The 19,821-nt window shown below is 40.8% G+C and overlaps 1 protein-coding gene across 27 annotated transcripts in view; it reads right to left on the reverse strand.

The window, feature by feature from the left end:
- The window catches only part of NTRK2 (neurotrophic receptor tyrosine kinase 2), a 371,518-nt gene that overhangs the window by 164,934 nt on the left and 186,763 nt on the right, over positions 1-19,821 (reverse strand). For 14 of the 27 annotated variants that reach the window (XM_067041225.1, XM_067041227.1, XM_067041226.1 and 11 more), the window contains 2 exons: positions 9,774-9,821; positions 3,532-3,720 (listed from right to left, as the gene is read on the reverse strand). In XM_067041225.1, coding sequence (XP_066897326.1) covers positions 3,532-3,720; positions 9,774-9,821 — 237 coding nt within the window. The remainder of the gene's footprint in view (positions 1-3,531; positions 3,721-9,773; positions 9,822-19,821) is intronic. The other 13 variants (XM_067041231.1, XM_067041229.1, XM_067041230.1 and 10 more) reach the window with 1 other exon arrangement.

Below are 19,821 nucleotides of genomic sequence, written 5' to 3' on the forward strand. Positions count from 1 at the left end.
AAGCCATTTCTGAGCATTGTCTGTAAAATATGGTGTATGTATTCATTGATCTTTAAGGTCACAAACAGCTGGTGGATTGTGGACCAAATTTGACTCTGCTGATGTATTTTGTTGGTTCCACCCAGTGTTTTAAATCTTGGAGAATTCACATAAAATATAAAATGCCTACTCTCTCTGGAAAAAATTGGAGTATCTGGTAATACCAAGCCCACATGCCATTATGATCTTCACTATACCATACCATCTTTCTGATCTAGCCTGCTTCTCATATTGACCTGCCTGATCCTTGTCAGGGTTTAGGATCCTTGCTCTAAGCTATCCTATCATAGTGCATTGTTATTATACGATGAAGTCTTTCACCACTGACCTCCCCAAGGAGACTCCCTGAGGGCAAGGAACATGCCATCATTATGACCGAATTTCCAATTCTTAGTATTGTAGGAATATTGTGGATAGTCAATAAATACGTAATGAATTGAACTTCACCTTCTACATTAGATTCTTACAATTCAGTGAAATAAGCTGGGATCACTGTTTGTAAGAGCACACATATAAAGCCAACATCTTTGAATAGCAGGCAGCTTTAGGAAAGAGATGTAAAAGTGCTGGTTTGTGACCCAAGCCTCTGATGGATCCAGAGCTTGGTGGTACACTGTCTATGTGCTATTTTGCTTTAAGCACATGGGAAAAATTCCATACTTTTTCTGAGAGCTTCTTAAATTTGTTTTTCAGATGTAACCTATCCAACTTCTTGGAAGAGCCCTTCTTTAGAGATTGGTTGTAAAAATACTTTATAGGAATAACTTAACTGAAAGCTAAGCTCCCAAAATATCATGGGTCTATAGCAACAGACCCCTCTGTACATCAGATCTATGCATTTTGAAATATTTAAATTTCTGAATGACTACAATTAGGATCTTCAAAGAAAGGATTTTTTGTTAAAGGCTTATTTCTGCTAAATTTGCTATCTAAATCTATTTAAACTGGCTAACATGTTGTTAAAAATACATCTAACAAAGTCTATGTAGGCAAATTTAATAGGAAAGGACCCAATGTAAAAGGCTTAATGTAAAAGGTCCTCTATACTTGTTACAAGACTGTTAGCAATTAATATTTCAGCAATATATAGCCATATGTGGTCAACATCTGGCCAACATCAAAGGCACATCATGTCCCATGCTATGAAGAAGTAGTTCAACAAGTATAGTTTCTGCTCTCTAGGAGCTTACAATCTAACCTAATCAAGACTAGAGAAACATACACCAGAGTGGTCATACTCAGGACTTCACAAAAGGCAACAGATACATTGAAAATAAAGGTAAAAAGTATGGGGTAAAGGATGACATTTAAGAAAGGGTAGAGGGAATGAGAGAAGTAAATTGCTTCTTCATTCCCATTTCTTTGAAAAAGGATTTATGGAAGATGTGTTATTTTAAGTGTTCTTAAAATCATGAAAGAGCATATGGCTTGATGCTTGGAAGAAAGAAAATTTCTTCTGATATAAGATACTAAGTGATTGAGAACACTGAGCCAGTAAGGACTGCTGAGTGAAGGATCCAACAAGACTTTATAAGGAACAACCAAACAATCAGTGGTCTGGCACCCTCTGGTAGAGGGCAGAAACTGAGGGGAAGCTGCAGGTCTCCTCAACTCTCTTCCAACTCTTTCTAAGTGGGAGTGGCTGAGCCACAAAACCAAGACTCCTCCAAAATTACCAAAATGTCTAATCCAAAACCTTTGTAAAAACTTCTATGAACTCTAGATTAAGGAAATGACCTTTGGAAATTTTCTTGTGGAATTTCTAACGGAAGAAAGCACTTCTAGAAAGAACCACAGACTCAGAAGCCATCTAGCTCACTTGATTCTATAAGCTCTCATTTGTTTCCTTTCTTGCTCATTGGTTCATTTTCTCTTATTGGACTTGGTAAGCTAATGCTATCTACTTGATTATTCAGCTTTATCTTTCCTCCATTGACAAAGAAAAGCAAATTTTTGAGTACAGGTTGATTTTAGTCAACTTCAATATTAATGCAATCTCAGGTTAACTAAAGTACATCATACAGCCAGGTGCTGGTGGTGGTGACAGGGGTGTCAAAGTACTCTGTTCCTAGGGAGGACAATCCAAATGATGACAGAGTCTCTCATTACACTATCTTGCTTTGCTTTATTCAGTATTTGACTGTTACACATGCAGGGCATTTCAGGAACCATTGGAGGATGCTTATCTCAACAAAGAATGCACATTTTAAGCATTAAAATGCTTAATGAACATGATGCTCCACACATCATGTTCACACCATAATAATAATATTAGAATTAATAATACTTTGATTTCAAAGAATACCTTTTATTTCAAGGAGCTCAATATTCTTCACATATGCTATTCTATTTATCTTGTCATATTAAATATTCAACTGAAAGCTATGTTGAGGTTCAGTCTCACACATTACAAGACTGTAATACTGTTCACCCTAATGATTAAATTCAAATCCATTGTTAAACATACCTCAGGATCAATCTGAATAAATAGGAAATTACAGATGTTTCTTTATATTTGAAAAGATACTCACTGCTAAGTCCCCTTATCCATGAGCATTCTCAATGGAAAGTCAGTCCCCAACATCTAACCTTGAAATAGTCCTACCTTACCTGAGATAGGGCAGGAGAACAGTATTTAAGATGGGGCAAGAACATGCAGATAGACAAAAGGTACCCACTTGTCAGTGCCAGAGAACCCCCGGGACCTCAGCCACCTGATATTATAGCCCTCATGGCCCCTTATTCAAATGTAAGGGAAGGCCTGGAGTTCCAGTGGCATAAGCCTGTTTTTCTACTGTGACTTTATTTCTTGTCCTTCAGGCTGTGTTCCAGTCTCTATATTTGAGCACTGGCTCAGAAGATAGGATAAGAGAAAGATTCCAAGTTTCCTAACAGAGGCTAGTGGGTTAATTTGGTTCTAAGAAATATAACTCAGTGTACTTAACAGTCAGACCATCTGTTGTGATGTCCCTTTGCTATTGTGACATCACAACAAGCCTACTGGGAACTAGGACTGAACAAAGAAAACAGAACTACCTAAACTGATACCACCTGTGTGCAACACAGAGCATTCCTGACTACCATTAGTGTATATTTTAAGGACTTTCAATAAACCAAATTTAAATGCCACCAATTGCTTGTCTTCTGTAACTGATGTATGTGCATTCTAATGACACTTCTGGTTTCTGTCTATCTTTTTCAAGATAAGCATGCCTTGATTCCAACTTCATGTTGGCAAATCGTTTTGGAAAATTGATCTCAAAAGAAGTCAGTATCTGCCCACACAGTTCCAATCCCAGCAGGAGACACACCCTGAGAACTCCATAATCAACAAACTAAATGATCTATTCCTTGGGCTCAAAGCCCCAAGAATCCTCAGACATTTCACACTGTACCCTCCCCTCAGTCATCCTCATCAGGGACTCTGATAAACATGCTGTTTGATATAGCTATGCAGCAAATGGGCCAATAAGTATAAACAGCTGTACTTACATGTGTCTGGCTTGAGCTGACTATTGGTGATGCCAAAGTACTGGGGATTTTCAATGACAGGAATCTTGGTCATTCCAATAATGACAGCATCAGGGCCACCCTCTGAAGACGATGGAGTGTTACTCCCATTGGAGATGTGATGGAGTGGGCTGGCAGAGTCATCATCATTGCTGATAACTGAGGCTGGGCCTGGAGTTGGAAAAATACATATTCTTCTGTAATTTTTCATGGTTTTGTTGAGCTATAATTCACATACCTAAAATTCACCCATTTAAAGTGTACAATTCAGTGGGTTTTAGCATATTCAAAGAGTTGTGAAACCATCACTACAATCTAATTTTAGGAGATTTTTATCATCTCAATTAGCAGTGGCTTCCCATTCTCCCCACTTCCAGCCCTGGGCATCCACAAATTTACTTTTTATCTCTATGGAGTTACCTATTTTGGACATTTCATATCAATGAGATCATATAATATGTGATCTTTGGGGCTTCTTTCACTTAGCCTAACGTTTTTAAGGTTGATTCACATTGTAGCATGCGTCATTACTTTATTCCTTTTTATTGCCAAATGATATTCCATTGCATGCATACACCCCATTTTGTTGATCCATTCATCAATTGATAGAAATTTGGGTTGTTTAAAATTTTGGGCTATTACGAATAATGTAGCTATGTGCATTCGTGTACTAGTTTTTGTGTGGATATACGTTTTCATTTCTCTTGGGTGGAAGTGCTGGGTCATACAGTAGCTTTACGGTTAACATTTTCAGGAACTGCCAAACTGTTTTCCAAAGTGGCTGCACTACATATTTTATATCCGCAACAGCAATGTGTGAGGGTTCCAATATCTTTACTTCCTTCTCCTGTAATTCAATATTCAGCTTTCCTCTCTGTTCTCTGAACATCTTTAGAACACTCTCTCATTGAAACTCCCAGTATGAATCTAGGCTTCCTGTTGTAGAGTGTACTGAAAGACGTCCTAGAAGTTCAAAGATCTGATCCTTTCACCATTCTTTGGACAAGTCACTTACCTTTTTTGTACCTCTACATCTGCTTACATGTGTAAAATATGCAAAATAGTATCTGCTTACTTTCTGAGACTGGAATGAAACTACTGATGTGAAAATGTGCTTCATGAGTATGAATTACTACTAAGTATTACTAAATAAACTTACAAATAACTGGTCGACTAGAATTGCATTGGCCTGTCCTATTACTACGCTCCACTTTCTGTATATTCTCTCAGCAGCGGCACCACTTTTGCACGCAAAATACTTTCACAGCAATAATGGATCAATCCCATGGAAAAGTTCCCTGTTTTGCCTTTAGCCATAACATTATCTGTAGTGTCATTACATGGATATCTTTATACTAAAGCAATAATCATAACATTTTTCATACCAGACTTAAACTTTCCAGTCCAGAGTCTCAGAACATATATACCCATAAATACAGTCTACTGCATCTAATCTAAACAATTCAACCATTGACCTATAATGTTTGCAACCAAAAATACATTCACAAAGATAAAGGTCTACATTCATTGAAAACTTGCAAACAATTAAGATCTCAGTGGCTTTTGACAGACACACCCTACAGGAAAAGTAGACAAAGTCCCCTAGTATAGTACACAGGATTCTACAGTATCCTGAATAGGTGCAGGGTCTTCCAGAAGGCTCCCACTGGCCAGGGCTACTATAATAAGCTAAGAGGAAGACAGGAAGAAAAGGATATGGAGGAAAGACAAAGGGAAGGCCATGAGAAGGCAAAATCCAATGTGCAGAGAAGAGAAATGTGTACTGGGGAAATGAAAGCCTTAATCGCTATTTCCTGAACAAGACCATGTGTGTTCGCCCAGCCCCCCAGGATGTTTCAGCACCTCCAGCAGATCTCTACCTCTTCCTCACATTTTACTTTTTCTGTAAGAACCACAGCAATAGAAACAAAAGTTGTTGTATCATACTTTTTTGAATTCCCTATGAAATACCACGGTAATCCATCCCCCAACCTCCAAGATCCATTTTCCCTCTTATATGGGGATTATCACAGTTTGTAGGGATAACGACATTCCCCAGCTAGCTGAATCTTAAACTATGCAGGAGGCAGCCAACTGCTATTATAGGTAATTTTTAAAAGCACTCTCTCAAGGGGATGTGTATTTAAATTGCTTTTAATGATACACTCTGGCTTAATTCTGCAAGCAAGTCCTCACACAGCCAATTTAGAAGCCACAGAACACTCAAAGCAAAGGCAAGCTTACCAGTTGTATTCATCTTGAGCCTAGCTCACCAGTGTTAGTAAACAGTGGAAATTCTGCCAAGAATAGCTACACAGGCAAGTCCTTTCTAATATCCTTAACCATCCCTGTTTTATGATTTGCTTCTTGACAGGCCCCGATCACCCAGAGGTGGAAAATGGAAATGTGTTATGCTAAGCTTTCTGCATCTTGTCAATAAAACCTTCCCCTCATGGGCTCCCTTGCTCCAGTCCCGGTGCAGCTGTCCCCTCCTTTGAGGTTACCAAAGCACGCTACCGTCCGAGCTCCCCAGGGAGGGTGCAGTAGAGGCCACACATTTCTCAACAGATTCCAGGCTGCATATTTACCCCCAGAAATGAAAGAGTTGTCATGTTCAAACACTCCACGTGCTGTCAGAAGGCCAGCAATATTTGCTTCTGGATTCCCTGCAACAATTAGAAACACACTGATCCCAGTTGCTTTTCCTCTGATTCCCTTTTGGCCCAGGACAGGCTATCCACATTCCCGTAGCATTCAATCATTTTGGAGGAGGATGATACTTAGAAGACAATGTTGAAATTCCTCCAGGAATTCGGGCTCTGAAGCATCTGCCATGTACACAGTGGAGCCTTACTTAAAGAGTTCAACCAAGGGACTTGCTCTTTGCTTCTCCATCACCAGAGGACACCTTTTCCTTCCTGTGGCCTCGCTGAGTAAAACCCCCAACTCTGAGGTAATAGGTTCCAAGGGGAGAGGTTCTCTGTTTGGGGGGAAATTTTTTTAAAGCACAGAAGTGGTATAAATCACCAGAGGTAATCTTTCAAAAGCTTTTTCACTTTGCCAGAAGGTCACTGTTGACAAATCTGAGCAACATATAAACCTCAACAATTTATCAAGTGGAATGTTAGTTCAAGTGCTGGTTTCTTCATTATTGATGTTCCAAATCCTGGAAGATTGATACGGCTGGCAAGGTTGCAGAGATTCGGCCATTTTTCTATGAACATTTTGACTGAATGGAGTACAGTAAAGCTGCAAAGGGGGAAACGCTCTCAGGGGAGAAGATGAATGTCTATATAATTTGACAGCAGCCTGTCTGTGCATATCATGGATGTCTCGTTATGTGTCTGTGCACGTGGGGAAAACACCCCAAAAAGACAGACAGAAGAAGAGTCAGGGGCACATCACAGTGGGTAAGAAATTGATAGGAGGACTTGAAAAAATGTCTCATAATATTAACAAAAAGTTTTAAATTGCTGGGTATGTGCAGCTTGCTGAGTTTGGGGTAGATAGTTCTAATTACTGAGCTGACAAATAGGAGCTATGCCTGGAAACATTTTTAGCCCATTTTTATTTTAATATGTCTCACATGCAAAGAGGCATTTTTCTTTTACCAGAGCTGCTCAGTAATGTATCCTGCATAAATGACTTTACATTTTTAAGCCTGACTGAGACATTTTCCCTGATAAGAATTGATGTAGGTCATCTGGAGAAGGAGTTTCCTTCTCTCAAGACCAACATGCCTTCAAGGAGAGAGACAGATTATTGTTCTTAAATAGCTGTATTAACCATGTCTTTTATTTTCTGTATTCTGATGCTTCAACATCTGAGGCTTTGGTGACAGAGGAGGGACTGCCAATTCCTAGAGATAATAAAGTACTTGCCTACGAGAGTACGTTTCATATACAAACTGACCAATCCACAGTCTACACCCCCAACCACATTACTTACCAGGCTGTCACACTCCAGGCCACTATCCACCTGCCCCATCACCCCAGAGCCAGGTATAAGACAACTGGGGACTATCCCTACATCCCAGAGCCCACTGACCTTACTCAACCCAGCCAGTCCTAAACCTGCTTACCCTGCCTCGCCCATTGCTTTCTGCAGAAACCACAAAAGAGGCTCTTGTCTATGTTTTCCCCTTACTCTCCCTCTGTCTCCTGATGGACCCTGTGCCCCCTTCAGCACCATGGTCCCCACTGTGGTATGGCCGGCCCTCTTCTCTTGGGATCTGTGAGTAACAAGCGATATTTTCAGTGGTAGTCATCTCCAGACCTGTGGCCTCCCCACAGCTGAAAAATCATAAAACCTACATTTTAAAGCAGTGGCACTTCTGATGAACTGTAGCTGAAAGAACAATTCTGGAGAAGAATTCCCTCTGCTGTAGCCTAAAAGGGTGAAGCCCAGTTTTTGAAGCTTTCCAGGAACAAGTGCCTCTCTGCAGAGCAAACTGGCCTGGAAAATATGTACATGGTTGCACCATGTAAAATGTCAATAAGTATAGTTAACTATTAATTTTATTTTTAAAGGGGAGATAAAGAGTAAGAGTATGGTGTATACATTGTCAAAGGATCTATATATGCCATAAAATTTATTTTCTTTGTAAGGACATAAGAAATATGTGATAGGTACATCTCTTGGGAGAGAGATGGTGGGGGGAAACCATGGAGGTGGGTAAGAGAGACATTGTTTAATATTTACGTTTCTGTACTGTTAATTTTTGAAAAATCTTATGGATGTATAATTTTTCTCTATGTTAACAAACACTCTCTGGGTACAGGGATAAATGGTGTTTTTGTTTGTTTGCTTTATTTTCTATTCTTTTCTGTTTAAAAAAATAAAGATTACTTCAAAAAAATTTAAACAAAAACAAAGCAAAACATTTACATGGTTGCACCGATTTGCTGTTTAGTGGAAGGAAGACCCCATCCCATGGTGCTGTTGTGAGAGAGTTTGTCACTCAACTCCCCTCTTCACCGCCACACACAGAGTGAACACAGAGCCTTGGAACAGGGTGCCTTCAAGACTGTATGGACAATCTCTGCTATCTTGGCAAAGTGCCTATGATCAGCTGGATCTGAAATTTGTTCCTGGGGAGTCACAGACAAGTCCTGAGCTGGTGGAGCTTAATGTTCCAATTTTGCCACACTCCACTTTCTCTTTGCTGGTTAAGAGCTTTAGTCTTGGAATTCCTGGGGCTAGCTAAGGGTCAGGGTGACTTTTCCCCTTCAGGCCCTCTCTGGTTCAGTGTCTGCCACCTCTGGGTTCAGTGATTTTGGATCACTGGACCGACACTGAGAAAGGCTGTCCAATAGGAAAGGTCTGTTATTGGGCTCAAAAAGAGAAAGGAAACAGGTTTCCTTGTATGGATGAGATGAACACGTTTGGGGCGGATGGCTCAGAACTGGAAGGCTCCATGACCCTGGTACACTTCCCCTGTTTTACAATTTTCCCTATAGCCAACCTTGCTACCGAAATAAATACTAACCAACAGATACTAAAGATGGGGCCAGATCTTGGAAATACACAGGCAAGATGTAAAGACAGTTTGTGTTTTCATGCCTTCTAAGCAATTCCTGTTCATTGTCTCTGTACCCATAGAAAATACTGAACAAATTGGAGGTCCCGGGAGATCACACCTGATTCCAGTCCTAGTGATGAGTTACATTATCTGCACTCATTTCATAGCTACAAACTCTGCTTTTCAATTGCCAGCACATAGTCTGAATGCAAGGAACAGAATGCAATCAAGCACAAATCATAGTGTCTGGATGTTAGAGTCTTGCTTTGAAAGAGAAGTGGTCATAAATGAACAGCTGATTTCCCAATTCAGAAATTTATTACATGTTGGCCAATGGAAGAAAGTTAAGATCCGAACTTGCCCAGACTTGAATATTCAGCCAAATGTTTGCTGTACATGGAGTTGGAGTGTAGTTGCATTTTATTTCCTTAACCTTCTTAAAAATGCAGCAACAAGCTAGATCTGGATGACAGTTAACACTCCCCCATAGGATAAAAACAAGGTGATGTCAAAAATACAAAACCATTTACTGAAGTCAATATTCCTTTTCTGGAAAATTCTAGGCCTCTTTCTTCAGCAAATCAGAAACCAGGAACACAGAAAAAGAATCAAGGACCAACAAGTATAAAGAGAGTCAAAGCAGTTTCATCCTAATTAAACAACACAAACTCATTACTTATCCAAAGAAGGAGGAACTACTTACCAACACCTTGTCTTGATTTTACTTTCCCAAATCCAAACCATGAGAAATCTGAAAACCACAACAAAACATAAAATAAACTTCGAAACAGAAGCGTAAACCAGAAGCATTCAGCACTGTCCCTAGTGAAATAACAAACTCCCCCAAAAAGCTCCACTGGGGACGGAAGCTTCCCTTCAAACACCTGGAAACTAACTCTTGGATTTTTGTGTAAAGATTTATTTCTCATCCTGAGAACATGGAGGTTGGAATAAGATAAGAGACAGCAAGAGCTTGTCTTTGAGAAAAATGGCTCAAACCTAGGGTTAAAGGCACCGAGCAGATTTTCCTTCTCACTGTCTCTCTTCTCCCTAAGTATCGAATCATCAAACAGGGAACTGCAGGGATGAAAACAACACAGTGCATTCAACAAATGCACCATGGCTCTCAACCACAGACATATGGGAAAATAATCAAAGAAAACAGATCTTTTCTGGAGCTAAGACAGACAGTACAAAAAAGGAACATGAAATCCTGTGGGAGAACTGACACTTGGGCTACATGGGAATTCAAGAGGAAAAAAGGGGATCACAATTCTACAACTGACTTGCTGTGTGACAGTGGGCAGCTCCCAGCAGCTCTGCGCCTCTTTATAACACAAGGTTCCATGAGGCACGTGTGGGAAAAAGTGTGCCAAATGTTTGGAGGTCCTCCAGTGAATAATGCCACAATGAAATGCCTATTTATTTCCTGGGCCCAACTGTTCCCTTCTAGGTAATTTCCGCTGGGTTCAAAGTAAACTCTGCACAGCGGGGAAATCCCTGGATAAGAGGCCAATAAAGGGAATGGAGCCCAAATAAGTAGTAACTGTGTTTCTCAGCTCCTTACATCTGTAGTGATTTTTACAGGCAGGATAAAAAGCTACATAAGAGAAGAGCCCATCGAAATGAAAAATACATACAAAAACAGTTTGCACACTCAAAAATGCCTTACAAAGTTGTCATGATTACTATCTTTTTCAAGTACATTTAGCCTTTCCTTTCTTAGTATTCTACAACTTCAGCTCTAAGCGAATTTTTACTTCTGATTGGTATTCCTCTGAATGCTTTCTTCCAGATTTTAAAAGGCAGGAGGAAGGTCTGGCCTCTATCCAATGCCAAAGAAAGATTCGTTTGCACAGAAGAAAGTGACCTCATTCACTGGGCCCTCAGTGTAGCGAGGCCAGGCTGTGCCTGTGGATTTCTTAGTTACGACTGATCTCTTTCAAAATGGAGTGTATTTTCCTACTGATCACTTTTTGTTTTTCTATACTTGTTTGATTTACATTGTTTTAATTAAATCATGGATTGAATATTTGGACTCCTTTTTTCACTTGAGTATTTTTTCAAAATCATGTTTCTGTCTTACAGAGAGCCCACTGAAGGGCAAGGCCATAGCACTCCTTACTGGTTACCTGATTCAGATTATTGTTCATCATCCACTCTCATAACCACAACTGCAATGAACATCTTTGCATGTCTTAGGTGCTCCCATCCCATTTTCAAAAATCATTCCCTCAAGATAAATCCCAGAAATGGAATTACTGTGTCAAAAGGGGGAAATATTGTTAAAGTTCTCAATGCACGTTATCTAATTGTTTTCCCACTACATGAGGTCTAACTTTCACCAACAGAGTATAAGAGGGTGGAGTGTATTTCCAATGGGAAAGCTAAGGGTGAACCATTTCCAATGTCCACCCTGCCATTAGTAGGTCTCCACCTAACTGAACAGAGATCTGGTAAATATTCCCCTCCCATCTGTGCCGCATGACACCACTCACCCCCCACATGTCCTAGGCTGGTGTTTGACACAGGTGCAGTAGGGAGAACTACAGGTATGAAAAGCATAAGAATAAAGCAGCTAACACTTGTGCAGTCATCATAATTCACAAAATGCCTCCCCACCTCAGACACTTCTCCCTTAGTCCTCAGCCAAACCCTGTAATATATCCCAGTTCCTTAACAAGGGATTGAGACTCAGAGAGGCCAACAGACTTAGCAAAGGCCACAGAATTTTGATGTCAAATCCAGTTTTTCCATTCTTTCTTAGTTGCCTTTCCAATCCTCCAAAATACTTAGCCAAAATTAGCCAAAGTTTACAATGCTACAATTAGGATTCAATCTTATATACAGAAAAGCATTAGAAGTTGTCATTCATTCCTCATTTATTTATTCAGCAGGCATAGCAGAAGATTCAAATACAAAGAGCTGTATGGCCTGCCCTCAAGGAGTTTACAATCAAGGGTCAACTCTCGTGGAAGTACAGCCGGGGTGTATGGGAATTCAAACAAGGAGTATCTAGCTGAATCTGGGAAGCGGGTTGGGTGGGGAGTGGGTAAGGGGGTAGAGTTCTCTGGCTTCTGGACAATAGATTAAAATTTGCCAAGAATGGGAAAAAGCAGAGGAGGACATTCTCACTGTAAATAGTCCAGTTCTGGTTAGAGAGGGAAGCATTCATTTGTCAAGGAGCTGATGAAGCTGGAAAGCAGAAAGAAGTTGAAACACATAAGCAAGGGCCAGGTTAAGAGTTTGGAATCTATGGTGAAAATTGCAAGCAGGCCCTAGAAAGAAACCAACCAACCAACTTCAGGCCAGGAAGGAATATAATCACAGTTAATTTTAGAAAGTGGTTGCAGGATGGAAACAGGATGATGTAACGGAAAGACTGAGGGCAAGAGACTGGTTGAAGAGGCTGCTGGAGAAATCAGGGTCTGAGAGAATTGTGATCTGAGCCAGGTAGTGGGGAGGTACGGCAGGGACCAGGAGCGGATGGCTGTCCGGCCTCTTTAGGAGAATCAAGAGGACTTGGCGATCGATTGCAAATTGAGGGGAATATCGGAAATGAACAGGGACATTCTTGGGTTTAGACTACAAGACACATGGTGATGCTGCCCAATGTCTCCAGGTAACCTGGCAGGAAAATAGGCAAGGGGTTCAACTCACAGCATGGGTGTGGGCCATAATTCCAAAATAAGGTGACTATGTGCAGGAAGCCTCAGAGGGAGACATCCAGTGTCTGGGGATCAGGTCTGGAGCTCAGAACCCAGGTCTAGTGTCCCAAGTGGATCTGCTCAAGTTTAAGCAGAGCCCGGAGTCCAACTGCGAACAGAAGCTGGATGCTGCAGCTGGGACACATTTCTTCTTGGACACATAAAAAAATACCCTTTTTTGTAGGTACAAATAAAAGGATATCTAACGAGGCTAACTTTTGACAAACTTATTCCTAAATTGCTAAAATACTTCTAATTTCTTTTTAACAGTAACACAATTATTACGTAAGAGAGACTATAATCTTCTTGACCATATGCCAGAGTTCTTGGAAATTTTAACAGATTAGGCAGAGCATCATCACATTGATACGTCTCCCTTCCAAAAACTGTCCCTTGTTCGACTTTTTCTTGATGAATTTAAGCAGTAGTCTTAAAACCGTGGTACTAAATTTCACCCACAAAAATTTCCCATAAGGCCAAAGAGAAACAATTTCTCAATTTCCTGTGATGTTTCACCCATTGGGAGCAGAGTCCTGCCAAAGATTCATTTATTTTCTACTTAATAAGAGACACTTTATTCACTGCAACATAAAGGGCTCCTTCAAAAGCAAATGTAGTTGCAGCGAGCTTAAAGGAACTCCTTCTTTTGGAATCTAGACCAACAAAGAGTCTAAATTATTAAATTAACCAATTAAATCCATCTCTTCTTGAAGAAAGTTCAATCTTCCCCATCCAGAGAAGAGGAATGTAGAAAAGAAAATAGCATATTAACACATTAACAGCTCTAAAATGGGACTCTAAATAAAATAAATAGCAATAAAGATTCCTTTTCAAATGTCTCTCAGAGGAAGTCGCTAAAATTTAGGGGGTTGAAAAGGAATATTTATGATGCAAAGGAGAGAATCAGAGGAAAGAGCGAGAAACAGGCAACGTGGAAGAAATTTAATCTTCCCTGTGGTGCTGAATGGTACAAACACTAAATGTGATTTTTAGAAGGGCTCTGATCTCAAGAGAATGCCGTTTCTGGATTTTTTTTGTAAGTTTCAGAAAAAATTGTTTTTGTATATTAGAAGGAAAAGCAGCTCTTCTAACTCTGGAGGAATTAAAATTTGCTGTGCTCTCAATTGAAGTTTCTTTATATATATATATATTTTTTTAATTAATGAAATTTCTTTATATTTTAAGGCAAAACTCATCACCCTCTGCCCCCAAGAAAAGCATCTCTAATGATGGAAGCTAATGCGAGAATATGATTCACTGACAGAAATGCACTTCACCTCCAACTTCTTCTTCCTCTCCTTCGGAGAGAGGGTGTGGCCCACTCCCCGAAGGACACGTAAGAGAGGAGCTGTGGGCTCCTTGCTGCAGAAAAAGTGTTGATCCCAGAGTAGACTCCATAAGTGCTTGGGTGAGCAGCCGACTGTTACCTCACACAAAGAAGTAGGATGACTGGTCATTGCAGTGGAAAGGAAATGAATGTGAAGCACCGCTTTGTGGAGAACATAATCATCTCTCTTTCCAACTGACACATAATCGGAGTGAGTAATAGTTTGCTTCAAATTAATTCCAGTTCCTCAGGGCACAGAATAGTGTAGTTTGGGGCCAAGTTTCCACTTCAATTTAAACTTAATCTTTTACTTAAGGACACAACCTTTATATTTAAGTCCCATCTCCACAGACCAGGAAGAGGGCTCACTTTGAGTTAAACTAGTTCCCGAAATCACAGTTCAAAAGGGTCCTGGATTTCTCCTGACCAGCCTTCATTGGCTCCATCCTTTCCCTTCCCTCAAACTTCCAGTGTGAGTTATGTCCACTGTTCTTAGGAAAAGGTACACTGAAGACCTCCAATGTGACAAATTTAAAGAAAAATATGTGTTTTGTGGCTGAAACTGCTAGCTGCTCTCTGAAGTCTGTATTTCCCTCTTTTTCCCTGGGCTCACAGCTAGACTACATTTTCCAGCCCTTCCTGCAGTTAGTCGTGGCCATACTATTAAATTCCAGCCAATGGAAGGTGTGCAGAGCACTGAGTACCACTTCTGGGCTGGATGACTTATAAATGTATGCTACCCCACGCTCTTTCCCTTCTACTTGTTCAGAAGGAAGACTGAAGACAATGATTATGATAAACTTGGAAGTTATGACTTGAAGATAGGCAAGAAATTCTCTGCTCATTCTCCCAGTATTGTTTGGTACATGCAGACAGTGTAGAAACTGAGTTCTTCTACCTGAGGGCCAATGAAGCTGAGCTATTTATCCTCCAATTTTCATCCATATGCAAGAAATAAACTCTTGTGTTTGAACCATTTTCCACTTCAGGACTTTTTTTACTATGGTAGAGAGCCTATTCTAACGGATACAAAGGGAAAGATATACACACATGTACACATAGAAATTAACTGACTCCATAACCTCTAAATCCCCCATCACAAATTCCTAATTGTGTTCCATGTATATCTGCATTTTTAAATCCACAGTGTGAAAATCCACAGATTTCATTAGATTTTCCAAAGCTACTTCATTGCAAAATGCTAAGAACCCCTGAAATACACACAAATGGTTTCAGAGACAAAGATATCAATGCATAGGTACTCTGCATTTCAATTCTATTTGATTATATTCCCTATCAACACTTGAACCTGGGTGCTGATAACCATCTATCATCTCTCACCTAAACTTCTATAGCAACCTTCTCATTCATCTCCTGCTCTGTTCTTGCCTCCCCGGAATCTCTTCTCTGCAGAGCTGCTGGGGTAATTCTTTTCAGGTATCAGTCAGATTATTGCATTCCCCTGCTTAACATCATTTAAAGGTTTCTCCTTGCATCTAGTATAAACTCCTGATGATGACTAGAGTCCCGTACGACGTGGCCTCCCCCAGCCTACCCCACCCCCGCCCCCACCATCTCCTGTGAAATGACCACAGCGGTCTCTTTCCTGTTCCTGCTCACTCTGAACTTTTCCTTGCCTCCTTCCAGAATCCTCTGTTTGGGCTCTTCTCATGCCTAACCACCACCTCTCATCCTTCAGGTTTCAGGGCAGCTATCACACCCCAGAGGAGCCCCGACCTCACCACTAACCCGCGCCTCTCTCAGCCCCTCTCACTATCATCTCCTCCTTCTCAGTATGTACCAAGGAAGGACCTGACTCACTTCAGGTATTATTTCTTGTCTGTATCCTTTACTAGAACTTGAGCTCCAGTCAGTGACTATCTTAGAAGAGGCTCAGCCCCCACACCCCCACTGGAAACAGACTCTGACACAAGGATTCAAGTGAAGGCAGTTTAGTAGGAAGGGATCCAGGAAAACTAGAGGGGGAGTGAGCCAGTGACACAGGGAGTGAGGGAAGCCTGCAGTGGATGCGTTATCCAGCGGGTTACACTGTGGACAACTAGAGTTCAAATCCCTGGGGTGCTTGGGGAGAGGGTGTAGAATGCATCTCAGAGTTTTCCCATGCAAAACATGAGGAAGTTGGGTCATTTACCTTCCAACTACCATCTGTCATTCTGCTAAGAGAGAGCACTGGGGTAGATTCCCGGGTGTTTGCAGCAGGACACTGGGGGCCAGCACGGAGGCCAGCAAGGGGATGATGGGATTTGGGAGGACCTGGTGGGGCACCAACAGGATTTGCTACAGGGATCTTGTCTATGTAGTTCACCGCCTCCTTCAGTGCCTAGTACAGACCCTCAATAAATGCTTGTTGAATGAATGCATGAGAACAACCATTTTTAAAAGCATAACAATATGAAGTACAGCAAGTGTAATGAAAATACCAACATGCAAATTATACACTCGACGTAAAAGCCACAATATTTTGCAAGCATATTTGCTGCCCTCTTGAATCATTTATGGCCCTCCCATGGAATCTCATGGTAGACAGTATTTAAAAGTGAGCAATACCCAGAACCCAGCATTCTGGGCAGGAGTGTGGAATAAAGATGCTGGATCAGATGTCAGGAGCGGGATCTCTCTAGATGCTGTAAGAAATGAACTGCATGACCTTGGGTGAGTCATTTCCCTCCCTCATAAGCTCTGCTTCCTACTCCATGAAGACAGAGGTTGAGAAGTGGCATCAAAGGCCCGTTTGATCCCTAGCAGTCTATAGTACTAACCATCAGGAACATATGACTGGGAATAAATTGCCACATGGCCTTATATAGCTTTCCTGAGCATGGGTATTTTGGGAATGTGAGATCATGTGCAATTTAAAGAAAAGCACTCAGTCAACTGGCCTAGATTTCCTCCTACTCAGATGCTTTGGGGTCACTGTTTCCTCATCTTGCAAGAAGGGCCTGTGCTCTGCAAAACCAATTTTTGAAAAACAGTACTTATTGATTACTTGCTAGATGCTAGGACACTTACTAGAGATTAGATATTACTTTAATTAGGGAAAATTGGTCAGCTTCTATTGCAGCATTAAAAACATAAAATCAGACTCAAATGATTTTTAAATCCTACAGACAAAGTTCAGAAGCCTCAAGTGGGAGTAGATGAAACAGACTTGCTCAGAATGTGGAAAACTGTCCCCTTCCCATATTACAAACACTTAATTTTGAGGACAAAATGTTGCCAACTACTTCCCTCTTTCATTTGAATGTGTGGAATATTTCAAAGAAAATTCATTTGGTCTACATCTTAGTCACTCACAGTTAAACAGTACAAAGCATTGGATTTTTTTTAATCTATTGTAAATTCTGAAGGCTTTTTCTTTAACAAAGGAGGTCACACGATCTTCTCTGAGTGGGTAAAAAATGGAACCTGGGACTCCTAATGGTTAGTTTTAAACTTGGGACTTTGAGAAAGGCAGAGGCAGCCTCTGTTTACTAATAATAGTTGAAAGAGATGAAAGAGGCATATCAAAGCTTTGCCTCTGTGGTACCACCCCAGTGAGAGCTCAAAACACTCTATAAACAAATTTTTCAGCTGTCACAAGCTCCCTGCAGGGAAGACAGGTGATGTCTGGTTGTACACACACAAAATTTCCCTAATACTGTCTTCACATTGAGGGAATGACTGCCTGAGACTCATCCCCAAGCCCCCATCCCTCTGCAAAGCAACACTGGTAAGCACTCAGAGCAAGTCTTTTGGGAGGGAAATTGGCTGATACTCATCATCTGAGAAGTGATATTAGTGGCCCTCAAAGAGCGTAACAAACCAAGAGAGGCTAGCAAACACTTTATGTCAAATTCCCCTGAGCTTTCATTTCCATGGAAAACCTAAACAATGACTCAGAAACCTGAACTGACTTGCTCAGACCTGTCTCTTATGCCCAGTCACTGAGTGAGGTCAAAATGTGCTCTCTGCTCTTCCTTGCACAAGGACTGTCACCACATGACATGCATTTGAAAATGCTTTTGTAATTGCTGCTATAAAGTCATAGTTATATTCATATTTATGCATATATATATATATATATATATATATATATATATATAGCATGCAAATTCTTTTTTCAGTTCCTCTAAACCAACATTTGCTGCAGCTAATGCAAAGCACCATGTAGGAATTTTTTTGTGTGGTTCTATTATGGAATATTGGAAGGAGTAGGAGGATGGCAGCATTTCTAGCCATCTCACTTTAAAATATTTTCAGTTGTATCCAAATTCTTCTCTCCAATCTTGGAATGTGGTGACCTGCTTCATGCACCTTTGTCTTTCTTTCCAGTGACCCATTGTCAACCTTCACCCCGCCCCCCGACCAACACTTAAATCCAGCTAAGGTCAGGAAATGTGTGAGGCTGACACAATAGCTAAGATGTTCATTTAATTTTATTACTTTGTGCTCTTCTATTAGGAAGCTCCCATAATGGAATAGAACATAATAGGATTATATACACTTATAAAGCTGGGTGCTAAATACAAATAGTTGAATAAAATGACCATAAACAGAACAAAATGAAAACTCATTGTCGAAAATGCAGCACCAGTCATATTAATTAACTATCGGCCATCCACTTCCTACTTAATATCACTGGAGGTGGTTTACACACTGTCAATGGAGGAAACCCAATTCCATAAGGTGAAACCGCATTTCTTTCCTTCATGTTTTCCCACTACATGCCCAATATGTTCTTTAAGATCCACTGCTTTTCTGGAAACAAATCAAAATTGACTGGCTAGGTCAGTGTTCTTGAATGGGGATGACTTTTGCCTCCCAGGGGAAGTTTGGCAATGTCTGGAGATATCTGGGGTTGTCACCATGGGAGGGGTGAGGCAGAGGCTGTGCTCCTAGCGTGTGATGGGTAGAGGCCAGGGATGCTGATAAACAGCCACCAATACACAGGCCAGTCCCCACACAACAAAGAACTTAAGTCCCAAAACATTAACCGTGCCGACACTAAGAAACGCTGGCCTAAGCCATAGCCCAGCAGAGGTGGAATTTATCACCAAATCTTGTAGCTCTGTTACAAAGAAATCCTAGCCTGTCTAAGCTCACTGCTACTACAGGAGTTTAGTCTTCTCTCATGTTATTCCCATGTTCTTATCACTGGTCCCTCTCCCTCAGTTTCCCATATTTTGCAAGAAACACCAATGATGTTGTCATTTCTGCTGCTCCCAAACACCAAAAAGTGCTGTTCTGATCCAGAACAGATAGGCAATGCAGTATGAAGGGATGGGAATTGCATGTGGACTCCAAGTCTTGGGTTCGAGTCTTGGATCCTCCACTTCCTGACAGACACCCCACAGTGACTTGGTCTCTCTAAGAGTCCTTCCTCAGAGCAGTAATTACCACCCTGCCCACCTGAAGGGGCTGTTTTAGGATCAATAGACCAATGTGTCTGTGACACCTCCATAAACTCTGGTATTATATAAACATAAGGGTAAGGAAAATTTTCAATGGCATTCAAAACCTTGACCCGGCCCCAGCTTTATCACTTATGACTTGCCTTAAAATAGCCCAGCTTTCAGTTAAACTGTGAGTTTGCATTCCTTAAATGAGCATGCCTTATTTTTCTATTTCTTCATTAATTCATTGAAAAACTATAAACTATTCTTTGACCACCTGACAGATACGAGACACAAGACAGTGCTGGGGATGTAATAAAGAAT

The sequence above is a fragment of the Kogia breviceps genome, chromosome 8 (assembly GCF_026419965.1).
Source record: "Kogia breviceps isolate mKogBre1 chromosome 8, mKogBre1 haplotype 1, whole genome shotgun sequence".
Classification (NCBI taxonomy): Eukaryota; Metazoa; Chordata; class Mammalia; order Artiodactyla; family Physeteridae; genus Kogia; species Kogia breviceps.